At 40.3% G+C, this 18,538-nt stretch overlaps 2 protein-coding genes across 4 annotated transcripts in view; both read right to left on the bottom strand.

The window, feature by feature from the left end:
• Positions 1-8,372: 8,372 nt before the first annotated feature.
• Positions 8,373-9,508, bottom strand: LOC140852105 (LOB domain-containing protein 12-like). The gene is made up of 2 exons (XM_073244946.1): positions 9,247-9,508; positions 8,373-8,898 (listed from the first exon to the last, which is right to left on the bottom strand). Exons 1-2 carry the CDS (start codon positions 9,502-9,504, stop codon positions 8,566-8,568), a joined length of 591 nt encoding a protein of 196 aa, XP_073101047.1. The 5' UTR covers positions 9,505-9,508; the 3' UTR covers positions 8,373-8,565.
• Positions 9,509-13,400: 3,892 nt separating this feature from the next.
• The window catches only part of LOC105033651 (protein DOUBLE-STRAND BREAK FORMATION), a 38,088-nt gene continuing 32,950 nt past the window's right edge, over positions 13,401-18,538 (bottom strand). Inside the window, exon 5 of one of the 3 annotated variants that reach the window (XM_073244944.1) lies at positions 13,401-13,776. In XM_073244944.1, the coding sequence (XP_073101045.1) occupies positions 13,616-13,776 (161 nt within the window). In that variant the 3' untranslated portion in view covers positions 13,401-13,615. Of the gene's footprint in view, positions 13,777-13,894; positions 14,764-18,538 lie in introns of those variants that run through there. The other 2 variants (XM_029261385.2, XM_010908536.4) reach the window with 2 other exon arrangements.

Below are 18,538 nucleotides of genomic sequence, written 5' to 3' on the forward strand. Positions count from 1 at the left end.
GGCATAGTTGCGAAATCTTTCTGGAGGAGAACCCCGTCGAGCCCGACGATCCGGGCTTCCCTGCCTGCGTGCTCGAGGAGGAGTCTGGGCGCGTTTGTGCCCGAGAGGAGTTCGAAAATGTGGCCGAGCTTCTCTCAGCCCTTTTTCGACTGCGGGCTTACTCGAGTCTCCCGCCTGCCGCTCTCTCGTGGTTTCCTCGTCCTTCATTTTGAAGGCTTCTTCCGCTCGGGCGTACCCTTCAGTCCGAGCCAACAGGTCCGCAAAATCTCTGGGGTACTTTTTTTTCAGGGAGAATAAAAGGTCATTCTTCTGAAGGCCACCTTTCAGAGCGGCCATCGCTACCGACTGGTCCAAATTTCGGACCTCCAGTACGGCGACATTGAAGTGGTTGACGTAGGCCCGAATGGACTCCCCCTCCCTCTGCTTGATGTTGATAAGGGACTCCGAACCCTTCCGGGGGCGCCAGCTGCAGACAAAATGAGCCACAAATTGGTGGCTCATCTGATCGAAGAAAAAGATGGTACCCGGCTTCAGCGTCGAGTACCAGTTTCTCGCCGCTCCCTTCAAAGTGGATGAGAAGGCTCGGCATAGAATGGCGTCGGGCGCACCATGAAGCAGCATCATCGTTCGGAAGGCCTCCAGGTGGTCAACCGAGTCTGAAGTCCCGTCGTAGCTTTCGAATTGAGGGAGCTTGAAGTTTGGCGGGATCGGTTCCTGCATGATCATTTAAGAAAAGGGAGGGTCAGTACAAATGTCCTCACCATAAGCGGAGAGAGCGTGGCGGAGTTCCTCGATCCACCGGTTCATCTCCTGAAGCCTCCGGTCCAGGAAATCCTCTCGACTACGGGTCTCGAGGGTCTTCTGGCAGGATGGAGGTAGGGATCTTTCGGGGGTGGAATCGTGGTCTGATTGGGAGCTTTCCACCCTTGGATTCGTCTTTCCAGGAAAGACTGGGCGGCTGGCCCAAGTGGCTCGTCCCACCGTCGGATTTTGGAGTTCTGGCGATGCTCTTTCCGATCGCACTGATGCCTGCGGCTGCTGCTGCTGTTGCATGGCCTGCAAGCTTCAGTGAGGCCTCTGACCTGCTGTACCAGTAGGTCGAATTGCTCCACATCAACCGCCGTTGCCAGAGGAGGGGTTAGAGGCTGGGAGACTGGAGGTGAGGTTGGAGCCTGAGATCTGGCCGTGGAGGCCGTGGATCGTCGTGTGGATGCTTTGCGGGGAGGCATCGGGCAAAAATCAAGTGGGGGAAGGAGGAGTGGATGTCGGAAAAGATGACCGGAGGCAGTCCCATTGAGCGCTCCTTTAAGAACAAGGGTGCTGCGAAAGCACAGCCCCCCTTCCTCTAGCGCCAATCCTGTTGGTGCAAAAATCCGCCTGCACCGGAGAAGCTGGAGTCGAGAGAGTCGCGGTCGCCGTCGGGACCTGCAAAAGAAGTCTAAACCGGAGGTAGGGTTGCTCCGACAAGATCCTCCGACGCTCAAGTCAGTTCTCTGCCTCAACAAGAATGGAGTGCTCGAACGGAAATTTTAGCAGAGTTTTGGGATAGAAAATAGAGCTTAGAGAATAACGTATCTGGGGTCCCCCTTTTATAGGCGGAGGGAGCAACAGACTGATAGCGATGTTTGTAACCGTCTGGCAGTGGGCTGCCCATAGTCAGGAGGAGTTTGTTGCAAAGAGTAGTGGAGCAGAATCGTGGCTATCACCGGGACATGCCACGTGGAGTCTGTCGCAGGGAGTGGAGCGGCGTCCGTTGTCGCGACTTGCCAGAGGATGGGAGAATCGCATGGTATCCATCGTAGGAAGTGGAGCAGGATCGTGGCCATTATTGTAGTCTGCCAGGGAGTGATGGAGCCGCACGAAATCCGTCGCAGGGAGTGGAGCAGAGTCGTGGCCGTTACTGCGGCCCGCCGGGGAGTGATGGAGTCGCGCAGAATCCGTCGCAGGAAGTGGAGCAGAGTCGTGGCCATTGCTGTGGCCTGCTGGAGGGTCCAGGCCTGTCGGCTGAAGTCCAGTTGGATTACGATCTCCGTAGAAATGCTGTGGCCTGCTAGAGGGTACAGGCTTGTCGGTCGAAGTCCGACTGGAGTACGATCTCCATAGAAATGCTGTGGCCTGCTAGAGGGTCCAAGCCTATCGGCCGAAGTTCGACTGGAGTGTCTGGCGGAGAGAGGTGGCTAGTTACCCGTCTGAGAGGAGCTCGGAGTCCGGCTCTCGTAGGAGTCTAGACGAAGTCTTCCTTCAGTCGAAGTCGAGGATGAGGTCCGGCTCCTGTGGGAGCCCGGACGGAGTCTCCCCGCAGTTGGAGTCGGAGACGAGATCTGGCTCCCATAGGAGCCCGGGCGAAGTCTGGCTCCCTTAGGAGTCCGGACGAAGTTTACCAGCAGTTGAGGTCGGGGACGAGGGGCGAAGTCCGGCTCCCTTAGGAGTCCGGACGAAGTTTACCAGCAGTTGAGGTCGGGGATGGAGCCCGGCTCACGTAGGAGTCCGGGCGAAGCCTTCCAACAGTTGAGGTCGGGGATGAAGTCCAGACGGAGTCTTCCTGCGGCCGGAGTCGGAGATGAGATCTGGCTCCTGTAGGAGTTCGGGCGAAGTCTTCCTGCAATTAAAGTTGGGGGCGAAGTATGGCTCCCGTAGGAGTCCGGACGAAGTCTACCTATAATTGGAGTCACGGGCAGAGTCCGGCTCCCGTAGGAGTCCGGGCGAAGTCTGCCTGTAGCCGGGATAGGGGACGAGATCTGGCTCCCGTAGGAGCCCAGGCGAAGTCTACCTGCAATCAAAGTCAGGGGCGAAGTCTGGCTCCCTTAGGAGTCCGGACGAAGTCTACCTGCAATTGGAGTCGTGGGTGGAGTCCGGCTCCCGTAGGAGTCCGGACGAAGTCTGCCTGCAATTGGAGTCGTGGGCAGAGTCTGGCTCCCGTAGGAGTCCGGACGAAGTCTGCCTGTAATTGAAGTCGTGGACGGAGTCCGGCTCTCATAGGAGTCCGGATGAAGTCTACCTGCAATTGGAGTCGTGAGCGGAGTCTGGCTCCCGTAGGAGTCCGAACGAAGTCTGCCTGTAATTGGAGTCGTGGGCGGAGTCCGGCTCCCGTAGGAGTCCGGACGAAGTCTAGAAGATGGTCGATCATCGTGAAAATTTGGGTGGAGTCCGTCCGTCGTGAAGAATCCGGTCGACGCTGGTGGGGGCTCATCCATCAGCAAAACTTGGGAGTGTTGCGGGGGCTCGACCGCCCGGGAGGTTTGAAGAGACGTCGTCGGAGGTCGGAAGTCGGTTGGATCCCCGGAGAGTCACTCCTGTCACGAACTTCGGCTAGGGGGTATTTTATACCCAACAATATTTATTGCATAATTAATTAAAATTTTATATCCATACCTATCCCGTATCTATCTTGGATCGGATCAGACCGAGTCAGGTTGACTCGATAAGAGCAGTCAGATCGGGTCGGATTGGATCGGATTGAATCAAGTCAAATCTATGATTAAAATTTTTATTAAAGATAATAAAATATATATAATCGGATTTGTGTAGCAAGTATCTGACAGATAAATTCCAAATCATAGGCACAAATTTCAAATCCATCTCAAATCAAAATGAGTTTTAACTTTAAATTTCAAAAAATACATAAAAATACACTAGCTTTTCCTATTATTAATGGTTTTATAATTTTAATATGATTTAATTATAGATAATTGTGTCTGATTGGTTAAGATAGTGATTAGGCCATCCAAAAATTTGATATTTAAATCTTCATGCTATCTTATTATTTTTGTATTTTTATAAAAATTAATTTTATATATATACTTATTTATTATAAAAATTTACTAAGTTATAAAAATATTAAAAATTCATAATAATTTATTATATATATTCTAGATATATATTTTTAATAAATTTATCATATATATAAATATATAAAATTAAATTTTGATAGGAGGTCTTCGATGGGCAAATCCTACCTAAATCCAAATAGATTTTAGTTTTAAATTTCAAACCCTTCTCAAATCTCATAGGGTACCACTAAATGGGTTAGGGATAGTATTCAATATAGATTAAATTAACCAATATCCATATCTATTCTTTAAATAATCAATAATTTCATTATCTATATCTATCCCATATCCATCTTGGATCAGATCAGATTAGATTGAATCAGGTCGAATGGATAAGAAGGGTTTGATTGGATCGGATTGAATTGAATCAGATCTATGATCAAATTTTTTATAAAAATTAATAATATATATTATATATAATCGGCTTCGAGTAGCAAGTATTTGAGAAGCAAATTTCAAATTCGTAGGGTCAAATTTCAAATCTGTTTCAAATCAAAATAAGTTTTAATTTTAGATTTCAAAAAACATAAAGATATATTAACTTTTCTTGAAGCAAATAATTTTATAATTTTAATGATTAATATGATATTTTGATAATGATAAGTTTATTATTTTGATAAAAAAGAAAAAGAGAGGGAAGAGGGAAAAGAAATTAAGAAGGGAGGGGAGAAATCTTTATTTATCATCCAAACATAGGATAGAATTATTTACATGAAGTCTTTTTTTCAAAAAAAAATAAAAAATCTATATTTCTTCTCCATCACAAATCCATCACACATTTGTGATGGATTTGTGATGGTTTTTTGTGTCGGATATATCCATCACAAATCGATCACTAAAAATAATAAAAAAAGTCTATATTTTTTTCATCATAAATCCATCACACATTTGTGATGGATTTATGATAGATTTATTATATCGGATATATCCATCATAAATCCATCATTGAAAGCAATAAAAAATTTATATTTCTTTTTCATTATAAATTTGTCACAAATTTGTGATGGAATTGTGATAGATTTTTTGTTCTGGATATATCCGTCACAAATCCATCACTGAAAGCCTTCAAAAAATCTGTATAATTTTTTTATCACAAATCTATCATAAATTGATGATGGATTTGTGATAAATTTTTTGTGTCAGATATATCCGGTACAAATCTATCACTGAAAGCAATAAAAAAATTTATATTTTTTTCATCATAAATCCATCATAAATTTGTGATGGATTTGTGATATATTTTTTGTGTCAGATATATCCGTCATAAATCCATCACTAAAAATAATAAAAAATTTATATTTTTTTTTCATCATAAATTTATAATAGAATTGTGATAGATTTTGTGCTGGATAAATCCATCACAAATCCATCACTAAAAGCCTTCAAAAATCTGTATATTTTTTTTATCACAAATCTATCATAAATTTCTGACAAATTTATGACGGATCAGTTAGTGATGGATACTTCTGTCACAATTCCATCACTAAAAGACTAAAGAAATTATTTTACTTTTCTGTCACAGATCCGTCACAAATCCGTCATAATTTGTAACAGAATTTTTCTATCACAAATTTTCCATTACAGCTGCCCTATTTTCTTGTAGTGATTGGGATAAAGAATCTACAAATCAGAGGTTATTAATCATTGATAGCAGTCACGTTCTGACAGTTCGTTAAAAAATTTTTGATGGTGGCCCATATGGCTAAATAAGCTGATGACCTAAAATTAGCACGCAGTCGAGGCCTTGGCCCAGGGGTGTCATCATCAGTATCGGTCATAGAAAATCATCCTATGTGGTCAGTAAGACTTCGACCTTGGGGTTGGGTGGGAGCCAACAGGATCATTCCGTCCTGATTCTCTATGATGATTTTGATGACCGTCGGTGCTGGGCCGATTACAGGGTCAACAACAGCATGTTGATGTCTTTGGCATGTGGCTGAGGATGACATCCGAGGATAAAATCTAATGAAGAATTATCTACTCCGTTATTAGAACATTCGGATGATGTTCATCATTTGAGGTCTATCTTGATACTTCAGTCGATCCGAAGAGTATGTTCAAGGATGAGTCTCAAAGGCTATAGCCAAGATAGTTTGACCCCATAACACAACCCATTCTGACCAAGGTGCAAATGCTTCCAAAGTTATGTTCATTTTTAGGCAGGCCAATTGTGCTGCTTTAGAAGCATGGTGCTCGGAAGCATCAAGCCTTCTCTACAACCGATCACATAATAAAGTATTAACTTGGTCTAATCCACAATTATCACAACATCTAAGTTTAAGCCAAAGATGCTTAGCCTGGCCTAACTATTTTAGGGTTATTTGCTTAACCTATATCATATGAATATAATTTATACTATTAAAACTAATAATATTTTTCTTAGAGGCATATTGGACGTACACGTGTATAAGCGAATGATATAAATTTCAATGTGTCCACTATAAGCATAACATGCAATGTTGGATAAAGTATGCCATTAGGAATCTTTTTCAGATGGTATGTTAAGACCGACACATTACCATAACATCACATGCTTTTATGCTACAATAAGATTGTTGACTTTCATTTAAAATTGCAGCATCAGTTTACCAAGTAGTTCTAGTCTACAATTCCCACAAATAAAATATAGTGTGGTCACCAGCAGCAGTTAACCTATTCTTAAGAACTACAGTTTCACGTCAATGTCTTGGGAAAGAGATCAAGAATAAGGCCACAAAGAGGAGTGACATTTGAACCAACCAAGCCGTGTTTGGAGGCAATTTCCTCGAGCCCTCCAAAGAGATAGAGGATTTTTCTTTCTTTCTCACCATATTTTCACTTTTTCCAAGGATTCTCAAAGTTCGAGGCTGATAGATCTTTGTCTACACTTATCTTGAGAGGTTGGCTAATCTATTCATCTAAGCCATATAAAAACTTCTCACGGGCACTCGCAGCAGCCCTACGCCATGTGATCTTAGTAACATATTGTTTGCACACGAGAACTCATGTGAGGCACATCAATTGGGGAGATTCATCCTACATGGGCACAAAATTGCTCATGGGAACACTATGGGAGGATATGCATACCAAAGTAGAGACAAAGGTAAATGCACCATACAGATACATCTAAGGGCGATTAACATGAACCCGAGTCTAGAGAAACTAGCTCCCTTATCTTCTGTTCTTTTCTTTTCAATGAGTATGTCAATCATCTCATGAGAATGATGGACTCGCTAGTATCGGACACCCATGGAAATGTTGTAGGTTCGGATGTAGGACATCCTCCTAATGTAGCTCACCTTTCCTTGATGGAATGGTTTGAGGATGGAATGGTCTGAGAAGGTTTTTCTTTTTCCTTTTTTTTTGATCAAATTTGAAGAAGTCATCAACTCATCATTGACTGACATTACATTATCTGTGTAAATCCTTATTCCATATAGATTAGTTATGCAAACCAAGGTTACTATCATTGCTTGAGAATTTTCAAAGCCCGCACCGGCTCTCTTAATTTTGGAAATTCTTGCCAAGGAGACTCTTGAGAAGAGGGGCTTGCAATGAAACTCCGAAAGCAGATCATCATCGGGTATGAACCGACCTTGTATTAGGATTCAAAATTATGTTCCGAGAAATTTTTTTTCCCTTTCTTTCTTTCTTTCTTTCTTTTTTAGAGATTATTTAGACACAAGTTACTTTCTAGTTTGAACTACCAGATGTATTTCAATTCAAAAGTAACGGTCAAGCAGCCACCAGTTGTAACTGTTCTGTGCAGTAATCTTGACATGTTATTGTTGTTGGTTAGGAGAGTGGATTAATTACAAAAAAGTGGAAATGTCATTATAATTTGTTTTAATATTGCGAAGAAATATATAATAAAAAAAGTGAATAGACTGATAAATATTTTTTTTTAAAAAATAACATTGCCAGTTATAGTGGAATGCTGTACAATGGAGAGACTGGAGAGGGCAGGCAGAGGAAGAAAGAAATGAAGAGATGCTCAAGGCTTTTCAGTAAGGTCCAAACAGTTCACAACAATGATAGAACACTAGCTTTCATGACGGGACAGATTAGCTTGAGCAAGGAAAGCCTAAAAACAAAGGGAGGAATCTTCAAGTCAGGTGTTGCTTTTGTCCTCATTAGCTCAAACAACTAGATAGATATGGACAAGATGCAAGGGTCACTTAATTCTTAGGAGAAGGTTTGGTGGGGCTTGCCCTCCCTTTTATTTTTTTCTCTAAACAAAATGCGTAGGAGAAGGACAAAGGCAAACTAGGGTTTTATATTTTTCCAAGCTCATCTAATCTGGGGCATTGGCCCCCACGTGAAAGCAAGGAGAAGGAGGAGATTTGTGAGCAGAAAAGCTAGAATTTTTTGTTTAAGGGGACGAGCTCAAGAGAGTGTTGTTTGTCTAAGAAGCAAAACATTAAACCCCAAGTTACTCCATGTCTCACATGCTATGGTTGACCCACTAATCAGAATAATTACCTAAACTTCTTACACTGTCACCCAAGCCTCTTCCCCCATCCCAACCTCATTGTACTCATCATTGTCCATTTTTTTATTTGATGGAAAATGGCGGTAGTCTGGGACTACCACCAGCCTTTATTCATTGGAGAAACTATTTACAAAAACCATCATTGTCTATTGAAAAGTAAGTAACATCATTTTAGCATTCTATTACAACAAAAGGGATCGGAACATGTTTTCTCAAAAAAATAAAAATAACAAAAGGAGGAGAAGGAGAAGGAGAGAAACAAGTCTATGTCCAAAGAGACTCTATCTTGAGAGACTCTTGAACTACATTGCTAGAGGAGGCAAAGTTCATGAATTGGGGGAAGCTAGCAATGTTATGGTGCAAAAGGAAGGACTTGTCATCAGTGTCTAACTGCTGATGAGAAATGGAAGGCTCTTGCTGCATCTGGATGCACAAAATCTCCGCTTGAGCCATGGCAAGCTGCATCTGTAGTTGAGACACTTTGTTTTGGAGGAATGATATCGCCCCAACGCAGCCATAAACTGGGTCCCTCATCCTCGCATTTGCCTCGTACACTAAACTACTCACAGCATCAGCTCTCTGATGAACTGGAAGCTCCTGTACCAGGAAATTAGTTTAAGCATTAGCGACTGCAAGAACAATGCTTCATTGGCAAATAATTTAGTGATAAATAAAAGATAGCCGACCGTGATGTGTTGGTTAAATCTTTAGACAAATACAAATTCAGATTGGTTTTCTCCACCTTCGGTGGAGATTTTGAGGTTGTAACTTTCTATATACTAAAAAGTTAGGGAGACATCCAGGTCCATTTTCCTTTAAAAAAAAGAGAGAGAGAGAGAGAGAGAGAAATTCATAGGAGAAAGCTAACTATTCTACAACCATCTTAGTATGCTCACACTGCATTTGCACTCATTCATGGGGGAAGAGAGAGAGAGAGAGAGAGACCTGCAACATCTTGCTGATATTGCTAGCACCAAAGACCTTGTGAACGATGGCAAACTTGTGGGGATCATCAGAAGGGAAGTAGGGGGCAAAGATGCAATCCTTGGCACACCGCCTCCGCAACAATTTGCAAGAAGCACAGGGTGAACCCGCACCCATTTTCCTATCAGTGCTATCACGAGGACAGAGAAGAGTGGGAAGATGGAGTTGCCTATGGCAAGATTGCTTCAAAGGAAAGAAGCTGAAGGTAGATGGACTCATGGAGATAGATGAGCCTATTTATAAAGGGAGCTTGCCAGGGTAGGCAGATTCAGTGATAACTAATCAAGTAATAAAATATTTAAAAATATACTTAGGTTTTCAAGAAACACTAAAATGACCGCCTCTTTATTTGAATATTACAATGTTGGCCTAGCAGTCATATAAGGAGTGATTAGTTTTTCTATATTTTAATTGATATGAACAAAATTTTCATTCACCCCAAAGTATAAGTCAAGGTATCCTAGATCGAATTTAAAACAATGTTCTTGTGGTAAACTATTATGTATGTTGTGTACAGGCTCTATATTACAAAATGACAGTACCTCTGTGTTCTAGCAAAATGCCTCGAAGATGGATTTAAGTTTTAGATCTCATACCTACATAGAAAACTCATTGGTGCACCCTCCCTTCGGGCGCTCATTGGTGGACCCTCCGTGGCCCACTTTAAATCACATACATTTTATGAATACTTTCAGATAATAAATATTTGAATAATTTGCCAAAGTTTATATTGAAACTTAAGTCCCATCAAATTTCTTTGTGTCGATTGCAATAATTGTTACGATAATGCCAAAGTCATATCCAACAAAAGGCTTTATCACCCGTTTTGTCTTGCATTCATTTTTCCTCTATAATAAGATGTTCCATAGATGAAGTTCATAAATCCTATTTGCAAGTAATATTTTAATCAAGAACATTGATCTAATTACATTTTAGAAACGCCATCTTAAATTTAATTATGTATAAACTGACATGATTGATTCCTCCAAATTAATCTCTCCACATGATCCAATCCAACGGATTCGAGCCACTTGGCCAGACAGACACCAATTACAAAACATGTTCGGCTATTATTATTATGAGTTGGTTTAACTTTATGAATGATCCAGTATAAACATATAAAACTTTTTGCATATCATGTGCAGCGCACAAGCTTAAGCTAGCATGAAGAAAGGAACCCATAGGTCCATAGCCCTTTTATCTATTCTTCCTCTAAGACGGTATTTTTGTTATCATAATAAATTAACTAAATAATATAATATTTGTGTCTTAGGTTGTGAGATACGGGGCGGTGGAGCTCTAAAAAGAGTTCATATTAAGAAATGTAAAGAGGCGAAGATGAGTAGAAGTTGACCACCGCTCATGAAAGGGACGCCTGCTCTTCTATTAAGAGAGTAGAGACTATAGGCCTCATCGGTGTCTGGTTTGGTTAGTTTAAGCTCCCACGTTCCTCATTGACTATTCTCTTTAGAAGAACACCTTTTCCCTCTCACGGAGAGAGAGAGGGGGGGGGATGTGACCATCTGAATGGCTACAAACAAACATTCACATCGAGCTCCCCTCTCTCTCTCTCTCTAGATTTAGTTCTTTCTCTCTCTCAAAGAGATATGCGGTAAAGAAAAGGTGACATTGCTAGGAACAAATGGTATCAAGACATCAAACGTAATTCCTCTGTAGCTTCATTTTGGAATAAAAGATAAAGACGGTGAAGGATTCGAGTTTTTAGACCTCTCTTATCCCCAAAATCAGTCCAAATGGATCAACTCAAGGGCCTTTTTTCCATGGTCTACCCTCAAGCTGTCTTCTGTTCTGCCGGTATAGAAGCTTGGTAAAGACTGATTGTATGGTATTGAGTCTTTCTACAATTTCATTAATAATGGGGGTGCTTTTGGTCATTCTACAAAATCATTTGGAAGGCCCATATCCCAGAAAAGGTGAAGGCCTTCATGTAGTTGGCTCTCAAAAATAAGCTGCAAACTGATGACGTACTGGTAAGCAAAGGATGGAAAATAAGCTCTAAATGTCCCCTATGTGGTACCCAATTGGGGACCATCGTCCATCTCTTCATCCGATACCCTTCGCTTAAGCAATCTGGATACCCATTGCCTCATGATTTAACCTTAGAGGCCGGCTTCCCAATCTAAATGCTTTTTGGACCTCTTGGAGGTGTAGAAAAATTTTATAGAGTATGAGAAAAGGTTGGGATCAACTGTTCGTATCTATTATATGGTATATATAGCACAGAAGGAACTGAAGGATCCTCTTGAAAAAACAGGCCTCTACATCTTCAATCCTTTACAAGGCTCTTCATTTCTTCGGCCTGTGAACCAATCCATTGATTTCATATAGGATCTTCAATCCTTCACAAGGCTCCTCATCAAACCTTGAAAGCATCATGCAGTTCTCCAAAGTCAACTCGTTCTCCTATTTAGGGCAAGCAAAACTAACCTTTTTTTCAGCTGAATGGGTTGAAAAAGAGCTTAGTTTAGGAAACAAAACTTAATTTTACCTAAATTATACTTTGGTATACATTAACATCTAAATATTTTTCTCTCTTTTGATTGGCATACTGAGGTGGATTTCAACATTTCGACCATCAATTAGCCTTAAAAGCGGGGATTGACTGGTTATATAATTGTACAATCTCATAGCATTCTATATCCCCCTTTATATAACCCCACATATATTCACATTTGCAAGCCGATCCTCTGTTGCTTCTCCTATTCTCTCCTTGTTTTCTGACATGCCTTTTCATAGATCTCAATGAATTACAGATTGATTTCCCATCTTAATTAATATTTCATTAAAATATAAATGTGTACAGGTCATTGCTTGCACAATACATTATATGGAAATGTACAAGGCCTTTTATACTGAGTTTAAGCCCTTCAAGCTTGTATTCGACGATCAAATGGAGTGAAGCTAACTGCAATTGCATCATTTTTTTGTGTATATTGTGCTACTTTCTGTATGGACAAAAACAAACAGAAGAAGGCATGCAAGCCAAGGCTACCTTGTCGTCGACCACTTATGCAGTAAGGAGGACAAAACTGTGGGCCTCTCAATGAGATCTGACACTCAATTAAGGCCTAGAGATTATAAAAATGCAACCCATTTCTAGGGCGATGAAGAATTGAAAGTTGAAACAACTAGTTTCTATCATCTAAGTCATATGCCCGCCTTCCTTGCATTTAATGTTCTCACATGACTCCCTCCACAAACTACTCTTCCTCACTTCCCTTCCAAGGAAAAACAGCCCACCTTTCCTAGTGGTCACGGTCTTAATCCTCGGTCCTTGACTTAAAAAAATATTTACATCTTTAATATTGAAACCATGTTAGTAGCTACCCTTCAAAGCGCGTCCTTCCAATCCTAAGGAGTAGCTGCTAGGGTAAGAAGAAGGGAAAACGAAGGAAAAAACCCATGAGTTTGAATAAACTAGAAGGAAAAGGACGTTTTCCCTACTTTCGAGTGGATTTAAGAAAAAAAGAGCAGATAAGCGGCCTCCAGTGCAAACACTGAAAGCCTAGTGGCGACAAGATTCGCTTTGGATGGACCGAGTCGTGTCCCTCTCTGCTAATAAGAGAGAAGTGTAGGATTAGATCTCTAAGTAGGGGCTTCAGATTGGTCATTTGCCACGTGATGTAACGTAGAATGGACGTAAGCGTCGGCACCGGCACACCAAGGGCCATAGAATGGACCAGACCCAGACCCAAAATCCTGACTCAACCCAACCGGAATAGTTAAGAGGACACTAAATGAGAAGGTCAGTCGGGGACGACTCAGACCCCCTAAATGAACCTAGTCCAATGCCAAGAATGCATGCAAATTGTTTCAGTGAGGCTTGCCAGGTCCATGTCTAGCCATTGGAAACCTAGTTCATGGAATTCCAGAGTATTCTGCATGAATCCAGATTCACTCAATCCTGGAGCAACTGTGATGGAATAGAGCTCTAATTAGTTGAATCAGGAGTGTGGAAAAGGAGCCGACACCAACATGTGACTTGGTCGAGAACGAAGACAGCTCAATGCCGGTGCCATTTTAAAGTTGAATAAACGAATTATAAACGTTTAATGTTGGAAATGTGCGCAAATAAGAGAGGTAATTTTGCCAACGAGTTCCTCTTTTTTTTTTTTTTTCTTGGGTGGAAGAAGGGGAGTCTGGATTCTCGTACAACAATGAGGGAAAAAATGACAAGAAAACAAAAACTGGGCTGGACTAATGGAATGAAAAAAATATGGCCATGAGCATCCGCCCTAGCAAAGCTTTAGGACGTCCAATGCGGTAAAATGTTGCCACTTTTTCTATGTTGGCAAAAGTCAAGTGAATCTCAAAGGACTTGACTCCGGTAAAGTTTTTGCATGTTCCTCCTCTTGATCCCTTGTCGGAACATTGAACTTGCAACATAGGTTGTGGTGGCTGAGCACGAACTGCCTATGAGGTCTTCATGGATGGCTTTTCTTTTCAAGTATGTAGCAGACTCTGTCTGAACTGATCAGTCCCAAAACACTAAAAGCATTACCAAGCAATATTTGCAGCAAAAAGTTTTCTTGGAGATGAAACAGAACTCAGTCAGTCATTCTGTGGCTCAAATTGTTTGAATTAAAGCAGTCGAAAACTTTCATTGCGCACAAAGAGCCATAAGAGAAGCAAAAGCATTACGTCCAAATGCATGCCCCAAGTATCGGATTCATGTAGGCCAACACTGTATAACTATGATGGTAGGATACTGTGTCCTCAAAATTTGGAAATAAATATTATACTTTTAAATGGTGTTGCACGCAAAGTTATCAAGAATGTGAGCTTAGTTACGTCTTTATTCGGTCATAGCAAGAAGATTGTACCAAGCTAAAAAAAAAAAAGGGAGAATCAATTCTCAAATCATTCAACATCCAATGTAATTCTGCTCATGTGTGAACACAAGTAAATCCTCATAATGTAACGGGCTATAACACAACAAATGTGATTGGGGGCAACAGTCTGCTCAAGAATGGCGGTAGATCCAATATTTAGTTGAATGATTGGAAGTGAACATGGTGTATGGAGAGGAATCATCAATAAATAACTCCAGTCTATCAGTTTCTAAGGTCAGATGGTGAATGAGAAATTTCCCAATGTTCAAGGTCATGGCGTTTCTTACAACATCAAAGTTCAGTATTGCCATCATAGCGTCGGCATCACAAGCCATCAGGTCTTTATGAACTAGATGCTATATCCAACGGGTCTCATCCCAATTGTTGAGAATGAGAATATATGGATTCTTGCTGTTCATTCCTAATAAGGAACTCGCTCCACAATTGAGATGAGACGTCTGTCCCAAAACTGCTGCAATTTTATCTTGTTTTATTGAGCCGCAATGACCAAAGCTTAATAGGTTAGTCAATATTGATCCACCTTCCTGATACATCTTGTTGCTACTCGTTTCGACTAGGTAAGAAAGCGGACGCCTGGTCCTTGCGTGGGGAGTACTGGAGTGACCTACAAAAGAAGTCCAAACAGAAAATTTTCACTCCAGTAAAGATTTTCCGATGCTCAAGTCATATTCAAAGAACAAAAAAAGTAGCAACAAATTCTCTGAGAGGAATTGCTTAACTTACCTCGGTCCTTGAGATTTTGGTGATTTATAAAGAATATCATCAAACAACTGATTAAACAGCTATGAGATCGTGCAATCCCGAGATTGTAGGAGCGTTCAACATGCCATAGAGAGCAAGATATTTCAGCCCTTAATCGCTCTTGCGAAATCAGGAGAGTTGGTAATACTTGAGATTATCCACTCGGGGTGGACAGCTGTAGCACGTGCCTGAAAGCTGATCGGCTAAGGCTATGGAAGGCTGATTGAGGCAAATAGCCTATCCAACATACCAGAGGTAAATAGCTCTGCTCTACGTACCTCAGTCTTGCACTTGGGCCGGCAACTGCGTGGACAGCCTACTGATCTGAGATATCAATGACAACATACCGCTCCGAGGCATTCAGGATACTACCGTAACACTACCTCCTACTCCTGAATCTGAGAATCAGATGAAAGGAGTACCTCAGGTGATTCTTTGGATCTGAGGATGTGCGCGCTTATGCTTCCATGCGCCCCCAGCATTTGAGTTTGATGACGTCAGCCACACCAAGAACTGTCATAAATGACTACGATTGATGGGACCACTCAGTTGGTGATTTTCTCAAGGGTTTAATTCCTTAAACGGTAGCTCTCTGTCTTCTCTTCCATCTTCTTTTTAAATCTGGCCTACAGATACGCCAAAAGACCATCATAAGTTTTTTCTGCTCCAGATTTTTGTTGAGACTCCCAGCAGATTTCCAGTGATAGAATGAAGAATCCAGAATTTATGAAAAAACTTGAACTGAGATTTGTTGGGAAATGTGTCCTAAAGCCAATCATCTAGATTGTAGATGATTACGCTTCATACATGTATATGAATTATAAATTGATAAATATTATGTGACAGATTTATCATAAGGAATACATCTTTCTAAATAAAACTAATATATTATGATGAAGTCCTTAGAGCTACTTCCAAAATGATAAAAGAAGATTTATCGTGTAGTTCTTAAATCTTGCTCGCGACCAAATGATACAATTGTTACAAGAACGATAATTATATCGAGTATAGATCGTTGTGTGTCATATTAGTTGGTTGTCCTCTTAATCAAGATGTGTGGTGACACGAGTATGGTATATGGATATATGTAGGAGTATATTTCACGGAGTGTGACCACCTCCAGACCACTCTGCTGTCAAGGGTTACTTTGATGGGATATGGGTATAAGTGTCTCTCTGACCTGAGACTATCTCGGAGACTTGCAAACAACTCACTGTACTTTGATATCGGACTATCCAAATTTTTAATTCGATGACAGAAGATTTCTGGATACAGTCAAATACTTGTGAAGACTGAGTGCGAGTCAAGATAGGATTGATCGCTCCAAGTAAAATTAAAAATGATGCATCACTATATTTCAATTTAGCAAAACTCTAGCCAGAGTAGTCCTAGTGAGGAGTCACAGGATTTTTGAGGTTGAGACATAATGTGGACCACTCATCCTGGGTTGATAGTTTAACCCTAAGTCATCTTTGAGCATCGAGAGTCAAAGGAATGAATTATACGATAACTATATCCACGTAGGTTCTAGAGTGTTTGGGCATACATTCGACCTATCCGGACGTTGGGTCTCATTGTTAGATGGTTACATCAATTAGTATAAAAATTATTCTTGTGCTACCAGCTTAGGTTCAAACCTACGAGGTCACACATATAGAAATATCTGTCTGATCAAATGGATGATCAACGATTATGAATCGTTGAAAAATTTAATTATTAATGTAATTAATAATTAATCCGATGCAAAGATTGCAATAAATTATTTACTAATGATTGATAAATTAGAGGAACAATTAATTAATAATTTGATTGTTATTGACTCAATTTGATTGAGCTATGGAGATTGGATCAAATCTAATTGAATTGAATTCAATTAGGTTGGCTTTGGATTGATTAGATGCATCCCTAATAGATAACCGGGCTTGTTCTAATTGATCTTAGGGATGCAAATCAAATTTTGAGTTGAATAGGATTCAATTTAATTTGATTTGAATTTGATTAAATCAAATCCTATTAGATAATAGGTTTGATAGTCAAGCACTGTTATCAAAAGCTTCCCTGATATTCATTAAGATGAGAAGAATCAATCCCTAGATAGATGGGATCTTAATCTAACTAATTTTCTAATTAGATTGGAGCCTAATTGGTTTCATAATTGGGCTAGGACCTAATTAATTAGTTTGTTATAACTAATTTTTAAGTTAGTTAGGATTGGATCCAAGAATTAGTTAAAATTGGAATAAGATTCTTGAGCCCTATTTAGAATAGGACTTGACCAACCCAAAACCCATCTATTTAAGAAATCCTCCACGCCTCCACTCCCTTTAACATTGAGATCCCATGCCCCATCATAATGCCGTGCCCTCTCCTCTCTTCCATGCATGAAAGTGGGCGTCCCTCTCTTGTGGTCGCCTAAAAGAAAAAAAAGAGGATGGGGCATCCAAGAGTTGAATGCCTCATAACTCCACACGTGAAGCCCCTCTTCTCTCCCCTCTTTGGAAGAGATTTTGTGAGAGTTTGCTACTGGTTTCAAGGCATCAAAGAAAGCTCCTCTTGCTGGTATTACAGTAAAAAATTGAAGAAAAAAAGTTCTTCCTAATGAGAGAAAGAAAGGAAGAAGAATGATCTTCTTTCTTGTACGCAGCTTTGGAGAAGTTCTTCTCCTCCTAGATTTTTTTTTTTTTTCCTCTAGGATGAAAATCAGATTGGATCTAATTTTTAACATAAGAATTTAGAAAAAAAATACCAAAAAAATCTGGTTGGGTGTTTGAGGTTTCCTAGGGCTCTAGATTAAGGAGAAAAAAGGGAAGAAAATAGAAGAACGGTTCTTCTCTTGGGTCTCTCTTTTGGATTCTTCTAGAGCTTAGGATTCCGTGTTAATTTCTACATGAGAAATCAGATTAGATCTAATTTTCACCATGAAAAATCAGAGTAGAAAAATTTTTAAAGGCGTGAAAGGAAGAGAACAAGGTTCTCTCTTGTGCGTGAGAGAATTGAGAAGAAAGGGTTCTTCTCTTGATCTCTATCGTAGAGATTTGATGTCTGGGTCTAAGAAGAAAAGGAGAAGATCTCCTTGTTCTTCATCTTTTTCATGTTCCTCTTAAATCAGTCAATAGTATGGTGTCTTCACGAGCTAGCACTGCCAGAGAGATCGATCAGCACAAAAACTTTATATGGATACCTATAGAGATCAAACACGTGTGCGGCTACTGAGCATCATGAAGATCCATTTACTATGGATTTCAGATATAGTGATCTGCTATCCGCACTCAGGTATAGAGTTTTGAACTCAATTTATATTCAGATATGATCTAAATATAATTTAGATATGATCTAATTTAATATAGATGTGATCTATATTTGCTAAATTTTAGATTTCAGATTTATATACATGCAAATTAGTTCGTATCATAGATCTTATATGATAGTTTTAAATTTGATCTATGCATATATTGTAAATTAAATTATTTAATCTATGTATATTCTGTTGCAAAATTTTAAAAATATATACACCAAACCGCCATGCTTCCCTTCAAGTGGTATCAGAGCAAAGGTTTGTTATGACATGAACATATATGCATGTAGATTTGAAATCTAGATTTAATAATACATGAGATGTATTATTATCTAATTTTAGA

Source organism: Elaeis guineensis, chromosome 10 (assembly GCF_000442705.2).
Source record: "Elaeis guineensis isolate ETL-2024a chromosome 10, EG11, whole genome shotgun sequence".
Taxonomy (NCBI): domain Eukaryota; kingdom Viridiplantae; phylum Streptophyta; class Magnoliopsida; order Arecales; family Arecaceae; genus Elaeis; species Elaeis guineensis.